Source organism: Nerophis ophidion, linkage group LG28 (genome assembly GCF_033978795.1).
Source record: "Nerophis ophidion isolate RoL-2023_Sa linkage group LG28, RoL_Noph_v1.0, whole genome shotgun sequence".
Classification (NCBI taxonomy): Eukaryota; Metazoa; Chordata; class Actinopteri; order Syngnathiformes; family Syngnathidae; genus Nerophis; species Nerophis ophidion.
In genome coordinates, this window is record NC_084638.1 from 2,080,589 (window position 1) to 2,103,088 (window position 22,500).

Below are 22,500 nucleotides of genomic sequence, written 5' to 3' on the forward strand. Positions count from 1 at the left end.
GCTCTACCACGGTATCGAGCACTATTCTCTGGATAATTCAATTAAGACATATATATATATATATATATATATATATATATATATATATATATATATATATATATATATATATATATACATACATACATATGTATATATATATGTGTGTGTATATATGTGACTATCTACAGTATATATATATATATATATATATATATATATATATATATGTATAGTCACAGTTTATATATATATATATATATATATATATATATATATATATATATATATATATATATATATATATATATTTTAACTTGGGTCGGATGTTGGACGCTGTATCCAGCCCGCGGGCCATAGTTTGGGGACCCTCAGGTTTAATCTTTAATTCAACGATCTCGTCTATAATCGGAATAAGGGCAAATATTATAGGAACGAAAAAAGTGAACAGTAAATGTGACAAATGAACACACCAACAACAAAATCATCCTATCACATAAGTCACAACAAAGTCAAAAGCCTGCCCTGGATATGATGATAACAACATCAAAACAGACTGATAATCCGATTTGGCATCTCCATTGTCGCTATTTGGATCGACCCCCCACCCCCCCACCCCCCCACCCCCCCTACAATGCACCCCCTTTATGTTTGTCAGACTCAAATTAACATGAGGCATGTCAAATAATATATATAATAATTGAAAACATCAGAAAATAGAATCATCACAAAAACAATCAGTATAATAACGTAAATAAATGCACAATTCATTTCATATATATATATGTATATATGTATATATTTAGTTTTTTTTCCCCAAAGTGCGCCATAAAAACCTTCTTGCTTGTTGCCATGTTTCACGCGCACTTCCGCCGCTGCTTCTCCTGCTGTGCTCGGCCGGCTTTGCACGCACATTCCACGTCACTATTCCACTTCAAAAATATATAAAAAAATATATATATATATTCTGTTTTAGCCAACGAGTATGCGTGGGTGCATGGATGCACACGGAAACTGGGCATGAAGATTTGTGGTAAGTTTTTTTTTTGTATACAGATATGTATATATATATATATGATATTTTTTTTATACAGGTACTGAGAAAACAGACACTTTTTTTCCCTTGCCCCCCCCCCCAAAATATTTAATTAAATAAACATAAATAAAATAAATTTAAATTAAATTTAAATAAATTAAATTAAATTAAATGTATTAAGAATGACATTCAAAACATGCAGTTAAGTGCCACTGAATTAAAAACAAAATACATAAAAATTGGTGAAAGTGGAAAGGTTCACATGTGTCATATAGTGTCTTTAATTTAGCGATGAAACTAATTATGCAACTCCAGGTCATGTCAAATTGTTTTTGTGTACCCCTAAGAATATATTTAAATTATTATTATTTTTTTTTTTTTCAAATATAAAATGTATTAAGTCATTAGATAGACGTTTTTCCCCTTCCCCCCCCCAAAAAAATAAAATGAAATTAAATACAACTAAATTAAAATAAATTGTATTTCATTAAATGAATTAAATTGAATTAATTTAAATTAAATAAAAATTGAATTACATTAAATTAAATAAGAATAAAATGAAAAATATACAGATAAGTGTCACTGAATAAAACAAAACAAATTAAATTTAATAAAATAAAATGACATTAAAGTAAATACAATTAAATAAAATAAAATAAAATAAAATAAGATAAAATAAAATAAAATTAAATTAAATACATACAGAGAAGTGTCACTGAACAAAACAAAAAAAAAAGAATTGAGGGAAGTGGAGAGGTTTATTGTCAACAGTGAGTTTGTCCTATAGTCTCTTTAATTTAGCTATGTCACTAATCATGCAACCCCAAAACAAATCCAAAATTGTTTGTGTGCCCCTCAGATTACATAATGTATCTATTTGTATGTATTTTTATTTTTTTAATAATATTAAGCATAATACAGGTACTGAGAAAACAGACACTTTTTTTTCCCTTTCCCCCCAAAAATAAAGTCAAATTAAATTAAATACAATTAAATTTAAATCAATTAATTTAAATTGTATGTAATTAAATATATTAAATTGAATTAAGTTAAATCAAACAAAATTTGAATTACATTTCATTAAATATGAATACAATCAAAAACATACATATAAGTGTCACTGACTAAAACAAAACAAAATAAATTAAATTAAATTAAATACATACCCGCCTTCCGCCCGATTGTAGCTGAGATAGGCGCCAGTCCCCCCCGCGACCCTGAAAGGGAATAAGCGGTAGAAAATGGATGGATGGATGGAATACATACAGAGAAGTGTCACTGAATAATAATAAAAAAATAATTGAATTAGGTGGAGCGGTTTATTAACAGTGAGTTTGTCCAATAGTCTCTTTAATTTAACTATGTTATTAATCATACAACCCCAAAACAAATCCAAAATTATGTGTGTACACCTCACATCAAATGATTTATTTATTTGTATTTATTTTTTATTTTTTAATAATATTTATTTATTCATTTAATATGGAAATTATAATACAGGCACTGAGAAAACAGCCACTTTTTTGTTTTGTTTTTTTGTCCGCCCCGCCCCAATAAATTTCAAAATAAAATAAATAAAAAATACTTTTTTTTTTTAAATTATCGAAAAATAATACCAGTAAAATACTAACACCCTTCGTCCAACATTTCAGTCCCAGTGGGGTAACGATTCTTCACCACAAGCAGATAGACAATCACAATAACTGACTAAAAGAATAAAAAAAACAAGGTCACACCAAAAATAAAAAATCCCCAACAAACAGAAAAGTGTCGCTGGATACAAACACCAACAAAAACAAACAAAAACAAAATGTTGTAAGTATTAAATTGTCTCTAGATCTACGAAAAACATGAGGGTTTTTTAGCCATGGGGAGGCCTTGGGGGCAAACTGTGATTTTTCCACTCCAACAGAGCGATTAATCATGCAAAAGTCTGCTTTTTTTTATTTTTGGTGGAATTCTAAAATTAGTTAATTCTGCACAAAATTGAGTGTTTTAAAAAAATAATAATAATAATAATTAAAAAAAATATTCGTGTATATGCGCACCTTCTGGCTGATAGTCCGTGCGTGGTTGTGCGCATGCGTGCAGGATCTCAACCCAGCCGGGGAGGGAAAGTGTCAGAGTGGGTTTTCGTCTTCTGAAGGTCAGTGGACATGGACATTCGCCCCCCCCCCCTTGGCCGCGATGACGCCCGCAGGACACAAACCTGTCTTTTCCACTTTCCTTCACGGAAAATGTTTTTTTTCACACGCACGATCCAAGCAAGAACGCGAAATATTGGGTTATTTTTGCTCGCAGGCCTTGTGAGGCCTTTTTTTCCCCCCCCCCACCAGAACCAATCAGCGTGCAGGACCATATAAGGTCATGTTCCGGGGATTCTTCATTAAACCCACTTTGTGGGCGTGTCGCGCAATAGGAGGGGGTGTGGTCTATTCTATATATAGGCCTCCATGGGAAATAGTCTTAATGATGCAACGCTGACACAATAACTATTATTTTTTTGTTTTTGTTATTATTATTATAAATATTTGCGCATGCGTAGGGGATGGAGATGTTTGGTGACACGTCCCCCTGCAACACTTTAGGGTTCCTGCAGAAGAACAACAGCCTGGAGGAGAAAGGGAGGCTGGGGCAGAAGAACCTGCTGTCCTGCGACAACAGTGACCGGGACGCCCGGTTCCGACGCACCGAGACCGACTTTTCCAACCTGTTCGCCCGGGGTGAGAACCATGCACCATCATCATCATCATCATCATCATATAAGTGCATCAGACATTACAAATATTGCACCTTTTGTAAGGCAAGGATGCATAACCATGTGATTACTCCCAGCCAATCAGAGGCCATGAAAAAATTTTATTTTTTTAATTCTTAATATTATAACGTGAATAAAATATTGGATTATTACAAAAAAATACGGCGATGTGCAGATTAATCACAAATTATTTATTGAATTTAAAAAAAATTCTTAATAATAAAAGCGTGAATTTTGCTATAATTAGGGCTGTCAAAATAATGAGTCAATTGATTTAAAAAATACTGCATTAATAACAAACTGAAAGACAATCAGATACATTTTTCATAATGTGGCATTGTTATATCAGAATTAGAGCTGTCAAAAATAGCGAGTTAACTCGTGTGATTAATCACAAAAATCCCCACATTAATTGCTAAAAAGATTAATCACCAATTATATAATGAAATGTGATTATATAATTATTTTTAAATTGATTTCTTCCTAATAATATGGCATTAATTATGTCATAATTAGGGCTGTCTTCTTAATAATAAAACGTGAATTTTGCTATAATTAGGGCTGTGAAAATAATTAGTTAATTGATTAGATTAATCACCAAAAAATACTGCATTAATCACATATACTGAAAGACAATTAGATCATGGTTAAATGTTTTTCTTCATAATAATATAACATGAATAAATGGGGCTGTCAAAAATATTGGATTATTACAAAAAAATACGACAAAGCGCCGATTAATCACAAATTATTTAATGAATTTAAATGTTTTTTTTCTTACTAATAAAAACGTGAATTTTGCTATAATTAGGGCTGTCAAAATAATGAGTTCATTGATGAATAAAAAATACTGCAATAATAACAAATGATATACTGAAAGACAATCAGATAAATGTTTCATAATGTGGTATTGTTATATCAGAATTAGAAATGTCAAAAAATAGCGAGTTAACTCGTGTGATTAATCACAAAAATCCCCACATTAATTGCTAAAAAGATTAATCACCAATTATATAATGAAATGTGATTATATAATTATTTTAAATGGTTTTCTTCTTAATAATATGGCATTAATCATGTTATAATTAGGGCTGTCTTCTTAATAATAAAACAGGAATTTTGCTATAATTAGGGCTGTGAAAATAATGAGTTAATTGATGGGATTAATCACAAAAAAAATACTGCATTAATCACATATACTGAAAGACAATTAGATCATGGTTAAATGTTTTTCTTCATAATAATATTACATGAATAAATGGGGCTGTCAAAAATATTGGATTATTACAAAAAAATACGACAAAGCGCCGATTAATCACAAATTATTTAATGAATTTAAATGGTTTTTTTTCTTACTAATAAAAATGTGAATTTTGCTATAATTAGGGCTGTCAAAATAATGAGTTAATTGATAATTAAAAAAATACTGCATTAATAACAAACTGAAAGACAATCAGATAAATGTTTCATAATGTGGTATTGTTATATCAGAATTAGAAATGTCAAAAAATAGCGAGTTAACTCGTGTGATTAATCACAAAAATCCCCACATTAATTGCTAAAAAGATTAATCACCAATTATATAATGAAATGTGATTATATAATTATTTTAAATGGTTTTCTTCTTAATAATATGGCATTAATCATGTTATAATTAGGGCTGTCTTCTTAATAATAAAACAGGAATTTTGCTATAATTAGGGCTGTGAAAATAATGAGTTAATTGATGGGATTAATCACAAAAAAAATACTGCATTAATCACATATACTGAAAGACAATTAGATCATGGTTAAATGTTTTTCTTCATAATAATATTACATGAATAAATGGGGCTGTCAAAAATATTGGATTATTACAAAAAAATACGACAAAGCGCCGATTAATCACAAATTATTTAATGAATTTAAATGGTTTTTTTTCTTAGTAATAAAAACGTGAATTTTGCTATAATTAGGGCTGTCAAAATAATGAGTTAATTGATCATTTAAAAAATACTGCATTAATAACAAACTGAAAGACAATCAGATAAATGTTTCATAATGTGGTATTGTTATATCAGAATTAGAACCGTCAAAAATAGCGAGTTAACTCGTGTGATTAATCACAAAAATCCCCACATTAATTGCTAAAAAGATTAATCACCAATTATATAATGAAATGTGATTATATAATTATTTTAATGGTTTTCTTCTTAGTAATATGGCATTAATTATGTTATAATAAAATATTGGATTATTAGAAAAAAATATGGCGATGCGCAGATTAATCACAAATTATTCAAGGAATTAAAAAAAAAATCTTAATAATAAAAATGTGAATTTTGCTATAATTAGGGCTGTCAAAATAATGAGTTAATTGATCATTAAAAAAATACTGCATTAATAACAAACTGAAAGACAGTCAGATAAATGTTTCATAATGTGGTATTGTTATATCAGAATTAGAACCGTCAAAAATAGCGAGTTAACTCGTGTGATTAATCACAAAAATCACCACATTAATTGCTAAAAAGATTAATCACCAATTATATAATGAAATTGGATTTTATGATTATTTTAAATGGTTTTCTTTTTAATAATATGGTATTAATTATGTCATAATTAGGGCTGTCTTCTTAATAATAAAACGTGAATTTTGCTATAATTAGGGCTGTGAAAATAATTAGTTAATTGATTAGATTAATCACCATAAAAATACTGCATTAATCACATATACTGAAAGACAATTAGATCCTGGTTAAATGTTTTTCTTCATAATAATATAACATGAATAAATGGGGCTGTCAAAAATATTGGATTATTACAAAAAAATATGGCAATGCGCAGATTAATCACAAATTATTTAATGAATTTAAATGTTTTTTTTCTTACTAATAAAAACGTGAATTTTGCTATAATTAGGGCTGTCAAAATAATGAGTTAATTGATAAATAAAAAATACTGCAATAATAACAAATTATATACTGAAAGATCAGATAAATGTTTCATAGTGTGGTATTGTTATATCAGAATTAGAAATGTCAAAAAATAGCGAGTTAACTCGTGTGATTAATCACAAAAATCACCACATTAATTGCTAAAAAGATTAATCACCAATTATATAATGAAATGTGATTATATAATTATTTTAATGGTTTTCTTCTTAGTAATATGGCATTAATTATGTTATAATAAAATATTGGATTATTAGAAAAAAATACGGCGATGCGCAGATTAATGACAAATTATTTAATGAATTTAAAAAAAAATTCTTAATAATGAAAACGTGAATTTTGCTATAATTAGGGCTGTCAAAATAATGAGTTAATTGATTAAAAAAAATACTGCATTAATAACAAACTGAAAGACAATCAGATAAATGTTTCATAATGTGATATTGTTATATCAGAATTAGAGCTGTCAAAAATAGCGAGTTAACTCGTGTGATTAATCACAAAAATCCCCACATTAATTGCTATAAGATTAATCACCAATTATATAATGAAATGTGATTATATAATTATTTTTAAATTGATTTCTTCCTAATAATATGGCATTGATTATGTTATAATTAGGCCTGTCCGCTTAATAATAAAACAGGAATTTTGCTGTAATTAGGGCTGTCAAAATAATGAGTTAATTGTTAATTAAAAAAATACTGCATTAATAACAAACTGAAAGACAATCAGATAAATGTTTCATAATGTGGTATTGTTATATCAGAATTAGAACCGTCAAAAATTGCGAGTTAACTTGTGTGATTAATCACAAAAATCACCACATTAATTGCTAAAAAGATTAATCACTAATTATATAATGAAATTGGATTTTATGATTATTTTAAATGGTTTTCTTTTTAATAATATGGTATTAATTATGTCATAATTAGGGCTGTCTTCTTAATAATAAAACGGGAATTTTGCTATAATTAGGGCTGTCAAAATAATGAGTTAATTGATGGGATTAATCACCAAAAAATACTGCATTAATCACATATACTGAAAGACAATTAGATCATGGTTAAATGTTTTTCTTCATAATAATATAACATGAATAAATGGGGCTGTCAAAAATATTGGATTATTACAAAAAAATACGACAATGCGCAGATTAATCACAAATTATTTAATGAATTTAAATGTGTTTTTTTCTTACTAATAAAAACGTGAATTTTGCTATAATTAGGGCTGTCAAAATAATGAGTTCATTGATAATTAGAAAAAATACTGCATTAATAACAAGTGATATACTGAAAGACAATCAGATAAATGTTTCATAATGTGGTATTGTTATATCGGAATTAGAAATGTCAAAAAATAGCGAGTTAACTCGTGTGATTAATCACAAAAATCACCACATTAATTGCTAAAAAGATTAATCACCAATTATATAATGAAATGTGATTATATAATTATTTTAAATGGTTTTCTTCTTAATAATATGGCATGAATCATGTCATAATTAGGGCTGTCTTCTTAATAATAAAACGTGAATTTTGCTATAATTAGGGCTGTGAAAATAATTAGTTAATTGATTAGATTAATCACCAAAAAAAATACTGCATTAATCACATATACTGAAAGACAATTAGATCATGGTTAAATGTTTTTCTTCATAATAATATAACATGAATAAATGGGGCTGTCAAAAATATTGGATTATTACAAAAAAATACGACAAAGCGCCGATTAATCACAAATTATTTAATGAATTTAAATGGTTTTTTTTCTTACTAATAAAAATGTGAATTTTGCTATAATTAGGGCTGTCAAAATAATGAGTTAATTGATAATTAAAAAAATACTGCATTAATAACAAACTGAAAGACAATCAGATAAATGTTTCATAATGTGGTATTGTTATATCAGAATTAGTACTGTCAAAAATAGCGAGTTAACTCGTGTGATTAATCACAAAAATCCCCACATTAATTGCTAAGAAGATTAATCACCAATTATATAATGAAATGTGATTATATAATTATTTTAAATGGTTTTTTTCTTAATAATATGGCATTAATCATGTTATAATTAGGGCTTTCTTCTTAATAATAAAACGGGAATTTTGCTATAATTAGGGCTGTCAAAATAATGAGTTAATCGATGGGATTAATCACCAAAAAATACTGCATTAATCACATATACTGAAAGACAATTAGATCCTGGTTAAATGTTTTTCTTCATAATAATATTACATGAATAAATGGGGCTGTCAAAAATATTGGATTATTACAAAAAAATACGGGAATGTGTGGATTAATCACAAATTATTTAATGAATTTAAATGTGTTTTTTTACTACTAATAAAAACGTGAATTTTGCTATAATTAGGGCTGTCAAAATAATGAGTTCATTGATAATTAGAAAAAATACTGCATTAATAACAAACTGAAAGACAATCAGATAAATGTTTCATAATGTGGTATTGTTATATCAGAATTAGAAATGTCAAAAAATAGCGAGTTAACTCGTGTGATTAATCACAAAAATCCCCACATTAATTGCTAAAAAGATTAATCACTAATTATATAATGAAATGTGATTATATAATTATTTTAAATGGTTTTCTTCTTAATAATATGGCATTAATTATGTTATAATTAGGGCTGTCTTCTTAATAATAAAACGTGAATTTTGCTATAATTAGGGCTGTCAAAATAATGAGTTAATTGATGGGATTAATCACCCAAAAAATACTGCATTAATCACATATACTGAAAGACAATTAGATCCTGGTTAAATGTTTTTCTTCATAATAATATAACATGAATAAATGGGGCTGTCAAAAATATTGGATTATTACAAAAAAATACGGCAATGCGCCGATTAATCACAAATTATTTAATGAATTTAAATGTTTTTTTTCTTACTAATAAAAACGTGAATTTTGCTATAATTAGGGCTGTCAAAATAATGAGTTCATTGATAATTAGAAAAAATACTGCATTAATAACAAGTGATATACTGAAATACAATCAGATAAATGTTTCATAATGTGGTATTGTTATATCAGAATTAGAAATGTCAAAAAATAGCGAGTTAACTCGTGTGATTAATCACAAAAATCACCACATTAATTGCTAAAAAGATTAATCACTAATTATATAATGAAATGTGATTATATAATTATTTTAAATGGTTTTCTGTTTAATAATATGGCATTAATTATGTCATAATTAGGGCTGTCTTCTTAATAATAAAACGTGAATTTTGCTATAATTAGGGCTGTGAAAATAATGAGTTAATTGATGGGATTAATCACAAAAAAAATACTGCATTAATCACATATACTGAAAGACAATTAGATCATGGTTAAATGTTTTTCTTCTTCATAATATAGTATTATTTCAGAATTAGAACTTCAAAAATAGCGGGTTAACTCGTGTGATTAATCACTTAAATTGTCACATTAATTGGTAAGAGGCTTCATCAACAATTATATAATGAAAGATAATCAAATCATGACTTAAAATGTTGTATTCTTCTTAATAATAACGAGTTAACTCATGTGATTAATCACAACATATTTCACATTAATCACCATGCAAATTAATCACAAATGATATAACGTAAGACAATTTTATAATTATTTTGAATGTTGTTTTTTTTTCGTCTTAAAAATATGGTGTTGTTATATCAGAATTAGAACCGTCAAAAATAGCGAGTTAACTCGCGTGATTAATCACAAAAATCACCACATTAATTGCTAAGAAGATTAATCACCAATTATCTAATGAAACATAACTAAATCATTATTTAAAATGTTTTCGTTTTTAATAATATGATATTAATAATGTTATAATCAGGGCCGTCAAAAAACATGTTAACTCATGTGATTAATCACAACAAATATCACATGAATTACTAAGAAGATTAAGTTTAAGACTGCCTATAGTTTCTCTTGTTATATTCTTATTTTACTGTCATATTTTTATTCGCATTGTTGCTTTCTTTTTTTTCCGTATTGTAATATTTTTCCATTTTGTTTCCATTTATTTGTTTCCAAGATTAATCACCAATTATATGGTGAAATATGATCACATCATTATTTTAAATGGTTTTCTTCTTGATAAGATTAATAATAACGAGTTAACTCATTTGATTAATTACAACAAATATCATCACCGTCTCTAATTATTTTTGAGAGGTATTTTTCCTAAAAAAACAAAACATATTCTCCAAAAATTGTTCACATTTCCAATCATGAAAATGTTTAAATAGACCTAAATTATCAATGCTCTTGGGTATTTGATCATTTCTGATTAATCGCACAAGTTAACTCACAATTTTTGACAGTTCTAAATCTGATATAATAATACCTTATTATTAAGAAGAAAAAAAACATTTAAAATAATGATATATTTGTCTTTCATTATATCATTTGTGATGAATTTGCCTGGTGATTCATGTGATATTTTTTGTGATTAATCACACGAGTTAACTCATCATTTTTTACCACCCCTTATTATAACATTATGAATACCATATTATTGTCACGTCTATGGGATCATGTTTTGTTTTGGTCATGTTCGGTTTTTACTTTTTTCATTTTGAACAATCAGTTCCTGTTTTTTTCACCATAGCAACTCATTAGTTTTCACCTTGTCCTCATGTCTCACACCTGTTTGCACTAATCACGTCCATTATTTAAACCTGTGGTTGCCAGGTGGTCAGCCTGGTGACTTTACCTCAACTCCCTTTATGCCATAGTTTCCTTCCTTTCCATTCCACGTAAGTTTTTGGTGGTTTTTTTTATGTCAGTTATTGAGTTTTTGTTGTTGTTGTTGTTCATAGTCATGCCATAGTGCTAGTTTTTGTTGTATAGCCAAGTTTTGTACTTCCACCCTCGAGCGCGCCTTTTGTTTGCTTCCTTTTTGTAGTTTGTTCGTTTAAGAAATAAAGGATGTACTTACATTCACGTCTTGCTCGTGCCAACTTTCCTTTGCCTCGGAAAAAACCAACCACCTCATAGTCCAAGTCTGACGATTATTAAGAAAAAATCATTTTAAATAATAATATTATTATCTTTCATTATATAATATGCGATTAATCTTCTTAGCAAATAACGTGGTATTGTTTGTGATTAATCACATGAGTTAACTCGTTATTTTTGACAGTTCTAATTCTGATACAATGATACCTCATTATTAAGAAGAAACATTTTTTTTAATTTATATAATTGTCTTTCCTTATATAATTTGTGATTAATTTGCCTGCTGATAGATGTGATATTTGTTGTGATTAATCACATGAGTTAACTTCTTATTTTTGCCAGCACTAATTAAAACACAATTAATGCCATATTGTTAAGAAGAAACCCATTTTAAATAATGATGTAATCATTTTTCAATATATAATTGGTGATTAATCTTCTTAGCATTTAATATGGTAATTTTTGTGACTAATCGCACAAGTTAACTAGCTATTTTTGATGGTTTTAATTCTGATTTAATAATACCATATTATTAAGAAAAAAAAATGTGTTTTAATAATATAATTGTCTTTCATTCTATCAATTGTGTTTAATTTTCCTGGTGATTAATGTGATATATTTGTTGTGATTAATCACAGCGTGTATCGTGGCCCCTGATTGGCTCAGCCCCAGGCAGCATTACCATATTGGACTAAAAGTGTCCAAAATGTGTTATTCCTTGTTTATAGGGCTCTCATAATGTTCACAATAATAAATTTGAGTATTTTCTAGGAAAATATTCGATTTATAATTAGTGACCCCTTCATAAACAGACCAAAATATGTTATTTCTTCTTTAAAGGGCTCTCATAATGGTCACAATAATAAAGTTGAGTATGTTCTAGGAAAATATTAGATTTATAATTAGTGACCCCTTCATAACTTGACCAAAATATGTTATTTCTTCTTTAAAGGGCTCTCATAATGGTCACAATAATAAAGTTGAGTATGTTCTAGGAAAATATTAGATTTCTAATTAATGACCCCTTCATAAACAGACCGAAATATGTTATTTCTTCTTTAAAGGGCTCTCATAATGGTCACAATAATAAAGTTGAGTATGTTCTATGAAAATATTAGATTTCTAATTAATGACCCCTTCATAAACAGACCGAAATATGTTATTTCATCTTTAAAGGGCTCTCATAATGGTCACAATAATAAAGTTGAGTATGTTCTATGAAAACATTAAATTTCTAATTAATGACCCCTTCATAAACAACCGAAATATGTTATTTCTTCTTTAAAGGGCTCTCATAATGGTCACAATAATAAAGTCGAGTATGTTCTATGAAAATATTAGATTTCTAATTAATGACCCCTTCATAAACAGACAAAAATATGTTATTTCTTCTTTAAAGGGCTCTCATAGTGTTCACAATAATAAAGTTGAGTATGTTCTATGAAAATATTTGATTTCTAATTAATGACCCCTTCATAAACAGACCAAAAAATGTTATTTCTTCTTTAAAGGGCTCACATAACATTCACAATAATAAAGTTTAAGTATATTCTAGAAAAATATTTGGTTTCTAATTAATGACCCCTTCATAACTTGACCAAAATGTTATTTCTTCTTTAAAGGGCTCTCATAATGGTCACAATAATAAAGTCGAGTATGTTCTATGAAAATATTAGATTTCTAATTAATGACCCCTTCATAAACAGACCGAAATATGTTATTTCATCTTTAAAGGGCTCTCATAATGGTCACAATAATAAAGTTGAGTATGTTCTAGGAAAATATTCGATTTATAATTAGTGACCCCTTCATAAACAGACCAAAATATGTTATTTCTTCTTTAAAGGGCTCTCATAATGTTGACAATAATAAAGTTGAGTATGTTCTAGGAAAATATTCGATTTATAATTAGTGACCCCTTCATTAACAGACCAAAATATGTTATTTCTTCTTTAAAGGGCTCTCATAGTGTTCACAATAATAAAGTTGAGTATGTTCAATGAAAATATTAGATTTCTAATTAATGACCCCTTCATAAACAGACAAAAATATGTTATTTCTTCTTTAAAGGGCTCTCATAATGGTCACAATAATAAAGTCGAGTATGTTCTATGAAAATATTAGATTTCTAATTAATGACCCCTTCATAAACAGACAAAAATATGTTATTTCTACTTTAAAGGGCTCTCATAGTGTTCACAATAATAAAGTTGAGTATGTTCTATGAAAATATTTGATTTCTAATTAATGACCCCTTCATAAACAGACCAAAAAATGTTATTTCTTCTTTAAAGGGCTCACATAACATTCACAATAATAAAGTTTAAGTATATTCTAGAAAAATATTTGGTTTCTAATTAATGACCCCTTCATAACTTGACCAAAATGTTATTTCTTCTTTAAAGGGCTCTCATAATGGTCACAATAATAAAGTCGAGTATGTTCTATGAAAATATTAGATTTCTAATTAATGACCCCTTCATAAACAGACCGAAATATGTTATTTCATCTTTAAAGGGCTCTCATAATGGTCACAATAATAAAGTTGAGTATGTTCTAGGAAAATATTCGATTTATAATTAGTGACCTCTTCATAAACAGACCAAAATATGTTATTTCTTCTTTAAAGGGCTCTCATAATGTTGACAATAATAAAGTTGAGTATGTTCTAGGAAAATATTCGATTTATAATTAGTGACCCCTTCATTAACAGACCAAAATATGTTATTTCTTCTTTAAAGGGCTCTCATAGTGTTCACAATAATAAAGTTGAGTATGTTCAATGAAAATATTAGATTTCTAATTAATGACCCCTTCATAAACAGACAAAAATATGTTATTTCTTCTTTAAAGGGCTCTCATAATGGTCACAATAATAAAGTCGAGTATGTTCTATGAAAATATTAGATTTCTAATTAATGACCCCTTCATAAACAGACCAAAATATGTTATTTCTTCTTTGAAGGGCTCTCATAGTGTTCACAATAATAAAGTTGAGTATGTTCTATGAAAATATTAGATTTCTAATTAATGACCCCTTCATAAACAGACCAAAAAATGTTATTTCTTCTTTAAAGGGCTCACATAACATTCACAATAATAAAGTTTAAGTATATTCTAGAAAAATATTTGGTTTCTAATTAATGACCCCTTCATAACTTGACCAAAATGTTATTTCTTCTTTAAAGGGCTCTCATAATGGTCACAATAATAAAGTCGAGTATGTTCTATGAAAATATTAGATTTCTAATTAATGACCCCTTCATAAACAGACCGAAATATGTTGTTTCTTCTTTAAAGGGCTCTCATAACGTTCACAATAATAAAGTTGAGTATGTTCTAGGAAAATATCAGATTTCTAATTAATGACCCCTTCATAAACAGACTAAAATATGTTATTTCTTCTTTAAAGGGCTCCCATAACGTTCACAATAATAAAGTTGAGTATGTTCTATGAAAATATTTGATTTCCAATTAATGACCCCTTCATAAACAGACCAAAATATGTTATTTCTTCTTTGAAGGGCTCTCATAGTGTTCAAAATAAGAAAGTTGAGTATGTTCTATGAAAATATTTGATTTCTAATTAATGACCCCTTCATAAACAGACCAAAAAATTTTATTTCTTCTTTAAAGGGCTCCCATAACGTTCACAATAATAAAGTTTAAGTATGTTCTAGAAAAATATTTGGTTTCTAATTAATGACCCCTTCATAACTTGACCAAAATGTTATTTCTTCTTTAAAGGGCTCTCATAGTGTTCACAATAATAAAGTTGAGTATGTTCTATGAAAATATTAGATTTCTAATTAATGACCCCTTCATAAACGTAAAAAAAACTGTCAAAGGTGTCTACCATTCGCCCTTCCCCAGACTTGCTGCCCGCCAAAAACGGAGAAGAGCCGACCATGCAGTTTTTGCTGGAGGTGGTCGACATCCTCACCAACTACGTGAAGAAGACCTTCGACCGCTCCACCAAGGTGCTGGACTTCCACCACCCACATCAGCTCCTGGAGGGCATGGAGGGCTTCAACCTGGAGCTGTCCGACCAGCCCGAGTCCCTGGAGCAGATCCTGGTGGACTGCAGGGACACGCTCAAATATGGCGTCCGTACCGGTAAGGGGACAAAAACATATATTTTACAGTCCATGTTTGGGAACGTATTAACACAATTTCAACACCCGGGATCTGCTTGCAGCCCCATGGCTATATTTACCGCCCCCATGGTAATGACGCCCTCCTCCTGCTCGCTCATCCGACTTATTAAAGCAAGTGTTGCCTGAGGGCGGCTTGACACGGCCTGTTTGCAGCGGTTAAAACGTTACGGCGCCTAAACTGTCCCGTGGGATTTATCCCGCACGTCCGCGTCCTCGCATTTAACTCGGGTTTGCTCGCCAGCCCAAGCACAGGTGAGGAGCACCCGGGAGCTGTCCGTGGTGCTGAAACCACAATACTGTACAGCAGGGAGGTTTGAACCTCTTATTACATCCATCCATCCATCCATTTTCTCCCTTTTAGGGGGGCAGGGGTGTGGGGGTGGGGGGTTTACATGCTTTTTTGATTTCTCTTTGCTATTTGGACTTATCGGACCCTAATTAGAATAAAAACTAAAGAATCATCTTTTGATATGATCTACTTAGTCCATAAGTACACAAATGTGTACTTCATGTTTAGTGCCATGCTATTTCTTTTTTTTTTACACCTTTTCTCCCTAAATTCCATTGTATGTTATACTTTTCCGGCACCACCAGTTGGCAGAAGATGTCAGGTTCAAACACTGACGACATCTATTAAACAGACAAGAAGCAAGGAATCATGCAGAGACAGAGTTCAATATAGCTCATGAGGAGAACGTATGGCGCTGAACACTTTGTCACAGTCTCGCCCTGCCCTCTAAGGTTCAGCTCCCGCGTCTCTCTTTTTGTTCAGAGTTCCATAGTCAACATCACTGACTCCGCCTCTAAAAGGAGTGGTCACATATATTATGCAAAGCAGGTCCAGGACGCACAGTACGTGATGGAATGAGCCGGGGGCCTGGTGATTTCGCCTTGTCCCCGCTTCGTCCGCGTGTTGTCGTCTTATCTTCGTTGAGGTCCTTGAAGTCTCTGTATCGTCCGCGTGCTGTCATCTTGTGTTCGTTGAGGTCCTTGAAGTCCTCGACTGTTAGCGGGCTAAAAAAAAGATAACATCTGCGGCTGAGGCCACCACCTCAGACAAGAAGTTTTGTCCTTGCATAGATTAGAAAAAGTCTAACTTGAGCACAGTAGCTGATAACTAAAGCAACGGACTTTAAGCATACTTAAGTGTGATAATATATACATAATTATTCTAACAATAAGTGTCCACATAAGTGGCCATAAGACCCCAGTTCAGTAGTGTACTCTAGAGCGATGATGATCAGTTTGTGACACGACTGCAGGAATGTCCACCAGAGCTGTTGCCTGTGAATCGAATGTTCATTTCTCTACCACAAACTGTCTCCAAAGGCATTTCTGAGAATTTGGCAGGACATCCAACCGGCCTCAGAACTGTAGACATGCTTACCAACACTCCCGATTTTCCCAGGATATTCCCGAATTTCACTGCCCCTCCCGAAAATCTCCCAGGGCAACAATTCTCCCGAATTTCTCCAGATTTCCACTCGGACAACAATATTGGGGGCGTGACTTAAAGGCACTGCCTTTAGCGTCCTCTCTCACCTAAAAAAGGAGACTGCTATATATGTCTCCGTTATCCATAGCTTTATCTATAAACCATAAAGTAGGCAAGCACGGTGCTATTTCTCAGCGTTTGTTTACTCCGTTAATACACATTAAGACACACAACATCCGGATTTCCATCATGCATTGCTTCAAAACGACGGCAAGTAGTAATGTCCAAAAAAACACAACAGAGACGAAGCAGAAGAACGAATACGAAACATGGTGACGACGAGTAAGAAGAAGAAGTACGCTTTGCAAGATCCAAAATGGTCGGTAAAAAATAATAATTTCAGTTCATCCAGGACAGCTCGAGGGGGAAGGAGTGTTTCTTTCAACGATTAAATCGTGGGATCAACTTCAGATTTAGCCGTCGATATTAATCTTATAGGTAAGTCACATGTTCAACACGTGAGTATACATTGGAGTTCCCCAGGACGCTTTGGTCCCCCATCGACTCCCTTTCATATCGGCCATTTTTCGATGTGCTGTAAATCTGTTAATGAAGGGCGTGGCGTGCGGACCTGTCGCTAATCTCGAAGCCGGTCCCGGCGCATTCCACTTTGCTGCAGGTCCGCAGGCCACGCCCCTCACACTGTTATTTTATAACGCTTTTTGATGCAGTTCCGCCTTCGTCCAGCTCTTCCCGGGGGATCCCGAGGCGTTCCCAGGCCAGCCGGGAGACATAGTCTTCCCAACGTGTCCTGGGTCTTCCCCGTGGCCTCCTACCGGTTGGACGTGCCCTAAACACCTCCCTAGGGAGGCGTTCGGGTGGCATCCTCATCTGGCTCCGCTCGATGTGAAGGAACAGTGGCTTTACTTTGAGTTCCTCCCGGATGGCAGAGCTTCTCACCCTATCTCTAAGGGAGAGACCCGCCACCCGGTGGAGGAAACTCATTTCGGCCGCTTGTACCCGTGATCTTGTCCTTTTGGTCATAACCCAAAGCTCATGACCGTAGGTGAGGATGGGAGCGTAGATCGACCGGTAAATCGAGAGCTTTGCCCTCCGGCTCAGCTCCTTCTTTACCACAACTGATCGGTACAACGTCCGCATTACTGAAGACGCCGCACCGATCCGCCTGTCGATCTCACCATCCACTCTTCCCCCACTCGTGAACAAGACTCCTAGGTACTGGAACTCCTCCACTTGGGGCAGGGTCTCCTCCCCAACCCGGAGATGTCACTCCACCTTTTTCCGGGCGAGAACCATGGACTCGGACTTGGAGGTGCTGATTCTCATCCCGGTCGCTTCGCACTCGGCTGCGAACCGATCCAGTGAGAGCTGGAGATCCTGGCCAGATGAAGCCACATCATCTGCAAAAGCAGAGACCTAATCCCGCAGCCACCAAACGCCTTGACTGCGCCTAGAAACTCTGTCCATAAAAATTTTGAACAGAATCAGTGACAAAGGGCAGCCTTGGCGGAGTCCAACCCTCTCTGGAAACGGGTCCGACTTACTGCCGGCAATGCGGACCAAGCTCTGACACTGATCATACAGGGAACGGATCGCCACAATCAGACAGTCCGATACCCCATACTCTCTGAGCACTCCCCACGGACCTTCCGAATGCCTTCTCCAAGTCTACAAACCACATGTAGACTGGTTGGGCAAACTCCCATGCACCCTCAAGGACTCGGCCGAAAGTATAGAGCTGGTCCACAGTTCCACGACCAGGATGAAACCACACTGTTCCTCCTGAATCCGGCGTAGCCTCCTCTCCAGTACACCTGAATAGACCTTACCGGGAAGGCTGAGCATGTTGGCAACGACAGTGAAACCTGCTGGAAAAGGACTAGCAGAACATTTATATCCACGGCAGCTTTCAGGCCGGAGGCGTTCTGAGCGTGCACGGGACCTTGGAGTCTAAACGCTTGTCGTACGTTCAACCTTGTTAACAGAGCGCTGCCACAATCTATTTAGGTTTGATTACCCCCGGGGATCCCGCTATCACTAAAATATGCCTCGCACCTTTTTTTTTTTGTTCCTCCTTCAGGTCACCCCCGCTTCTTCAACCAGTTGTCCTCAGGCCTGGACATCATCGGCCTTGCCGGGGAGTGGCTCACCTCCACCGCCAACACCAACATGTGAGTCATCTAGTCGTCTTTTTTGACGCAGCATGCCGTAACAGAACGTGCTCTTTGTAGGCCACTTGTCAGTTTGTGTAAATGTTACTTTTTTTTTTTTTTTTTTTGTCGCCCCTGTAGAGAATTGATAGAAGGTTGGCAGCCACTGCGCTGCACCGTGCATCTCAGTGCTGGCAGCCCGAGGGCTGGTTAGATTGCATATTGATCGCAGGGTCACAGTTACATGGAGGCGTGGGCTGATAGAGGGCATGAACCACATCAACTTCACATTCTCACTCCACCGACAATGCACGCTCACATTTTGCACTCGTGTCTTGTCAGGATGAAGAAATGCTTGCACTTTTTTTTGAAAAAGTAGTGTAGTTGTAATATGTTTTGAATTAAAATTACAGTATAAAAATAAAAACCCTACTTAAATAATATTGCTAGTGTCTTGTCAGAATGAAGACATGCTTGCACTTTACTGGGAAAATGATATTAAATTAAAATTAAAATTGCTGTATAAAAATTTAAAATATGCTGGTTTTCTGTGGCCAGAGGGCTTGAAAAAAACATTTGTTTTTGTTTTTTTTTTTAAATTTTTTACCAAAAATATGTTGGTAAAATTGTGCAGGTAGACGGAATCAGCTTCCTTTTGTTGTTGTAATTTTTGGTAAATTGTTTTCTGTGGCTAGAAGGCTTAAAGAACATTTGTGTTTTATTTTTTGAAGACATGCTTGCACTTTTCTGTTAAAATTATATTCAATTAAAATTAAAATTACTGTATAAAAGTAAAAAGAAAATACTGATTTTCTGTGGCCAGAGGGCTTAAAAAATAAAAGTTTTTTTATTTTTTAAATTTTTTACCAAAAATATGAAGGGAAAATTGTGCAAATATAGAGAATTTTTTTTTTTGTTTTGTTATTTTTTTTTTTTTTTTGTAAAAATATTAAGTTTTTTGCCTCTCCCCCAAAAAATATACTGTATACATCTATATATATTTTTTTTGGTCATAAAAATGATTGCTTGATTTTTTTTAAATAAATATGTTACTGTTTTCTGTGGCTACAGGGATTGAAAAACATTTTTATGAAAAAAAAAATAATAATCATCCAAAAATATTCAAGGAAAATTTTGCAGCTACAGTAGAGGGAGTGAACACTTTTTATGTGTGTGTATATATATATATATATATATATATATATATATATATAGTCATAAAAATATTGCTTAATTTAAATATATATATATATATATATATATATATATATAGTCATAAAAAATATTGCTTAATTAAAAAAAAAAATAATAACCCCCCCCCCCCAAAATATACTGTTTACTATGGCTAGACGGCTTTAAAAACAATTTTTAAAAACTTAAATTTTTTTCGGAACCAAAAATATTAAAAGAAAATTGGGCAGCTAGAGGGAATGAATACTTTCTTTTTTGTGTGTGTGTGTGTAAAAATATTTAATTATTTTTCCTCCCCAAAAATATACATATATGTTGCAATATTTTTTAGTCATATTGCTTACATTTTTTAAATAAATATTTTTCTTTACCCCTCAAAAAATATACTGTTTTTTATGGCTAGAGGGCTTTAAAAACATTTTTATTTTTTTTACTTTTTTTTTTTAAACAAAAATATTAAAGGAAAATTTGCGGATTGAAGAAATGAACAGAACAGTTTTTCTGTGACTCGAGGGCTTGAAAATAAATAAAATATTTGGCATGTTATGTAGACCACGAGGAAGTGTTTTACATTTAGAAAGAAATTATAATAATAAGACTTCTTCAATGCGCCTTATAATACAGTGCAGCTTATATATTGTCAGGTCTATGGGATCATGTTTTGTTTTGGTCATGTTTGGTTTTGTTTTTTGGACATTCAGTTCTTGTTCCTGCACTTCCTTGTTTGTCTTATAACCATAGCAACTCATTAGTTTTCACCTTGTCCTCATGTCACGCCCCTGTCCTCATGTCTCACACCTGTTTTCACTTATCATAACTACTATTTAAACCTGTAGTTGCCCGGTGGTCAGCCTGGCGACTTTACTCATACATCCTTCATGCCATGCCATGCTTTTTAATCCCTCCTGCCCATGCCACGTAAGTTTTTGGTTTGTTTAAATGCCACAGTTAGTGTCTTTTGTTCTTTTGTCCATAGTCATGCCTTTGTGCAAGTTTTTGTTTTTAGTAGTCAAGTTTGTTCTCCGCCACTGTGCGCGCCTTTTGTTTGCCTTTTGGTTAGTTATAATGTTTAAGAATAAATATGTACTTACATTCACGTCTTGCTCGTGCCAACTTTCCTTTGCATCGGAAGAACAATCCAAACCCCAAAGTCCACGGTTTGACATATATGAAAAAAGATCGGAAATAGATCGGTAGGCCTTATAATCCGGTGCGCCCTATGGTCTGGAAAATACGGGTAAATAGTGGCGCTTTACTATAAATGGGGGGAAAAAAACTGAATTCATTCTCACTTCAATTTATGTCAACTTGACTTTAGTTACAGGAAAATCATTTGTAATGAAGTTGCTAAAATGCCAAGCAAATCCGCCTGAGATCCGATAATCTGGATGGGTGTATTGATCACATGACAAGCGGTTATTTATCACTGAGGATAATCGTGATACGGGCCAAAATGGTCAAAGACAACGATGCAAATAGTGAATATGCAGCTGTCATCGGCTGAGGGATAAAATATCAAAGTAGGGACAATCAAGCACTCCATTTATCCCATTTCTCAACTCATTAAGTCATGATATGATCCGCCTCTTCCCCCGGTTCTGGCTGTCCCAGATACGGAGTTAAGGGTTTCCGCTCCATTGACTGCGCGCTCATTGTGAGCTGGTCTTGGCAGATAGGCCAGCTGGGACCCACCACACTGTCACACAATGTCCTGAGGCGTCACACTGTGGAAAGTGGCCGCCGCGGCTCCATTGTACCTCCCTCGCCCCGTCGTGGAGGCTTGGGGTAGGCGCGGGGGTTGGGGGTGGGGGTGGGGGGGTGGATGGGGGGCGTGATGTTGCGGGTCACGGGGTTAGTCATAT

The 22,500-nt window shown here is 32.7% G+C and overlaps 1 protein-coding gene and 1 long non-coding RNA gene across 3 annotated transcripts in view; one reads left to right on the forward strand and one right to left on the reverse strand.

Annotated features, from left to right (window-relative positions):
* The window catches only part of LOC133545661 (uncharacterized), a 43,231-nt gene extending 21,096 nt beyond the window's left edge, over positions 1-22,135 (reverse strand). The window contains exon 1 of the long non-coding RNA XR_009804902.1: positions 21,730-22,135. This is a non-coding gene — a long non-coding RNA (uncharacterized LOC133545661). The remainder of the gene's footprint in view (positions 1-21,729) is intronic.
* gad1b (glutamate decarboxylase 1b) overlaps positions 1-22,500 on the forward strand; it is a 60,135-nt gene that overhangs the window by 4,906 nt on the left and 32,729 nt on the right. The window contains exons 3-6 of one of the 2 annotated variants that reach the window (XM_061891438.1): positions 956-1,012; positions 3,604-3,738; positions 15,558-15,800; positions 19,378-19,468. In XM_061891438.1, coding sequence (XP_061747422.1) covers positions 956-1,012; positions 3,604-3,738; positions 15,558-15,800; positions 19,378-19,468 — 526 coding nt within the window. The remainder of the gene's footprint in view (positions 1-955; positions 1,013-3,603; positions 3,739-15,557; positions 15,801-19,377; positions 19,469-22,500) is intronic. The other variant, XM_061891439.1, reaches the window with a different exon arrangement.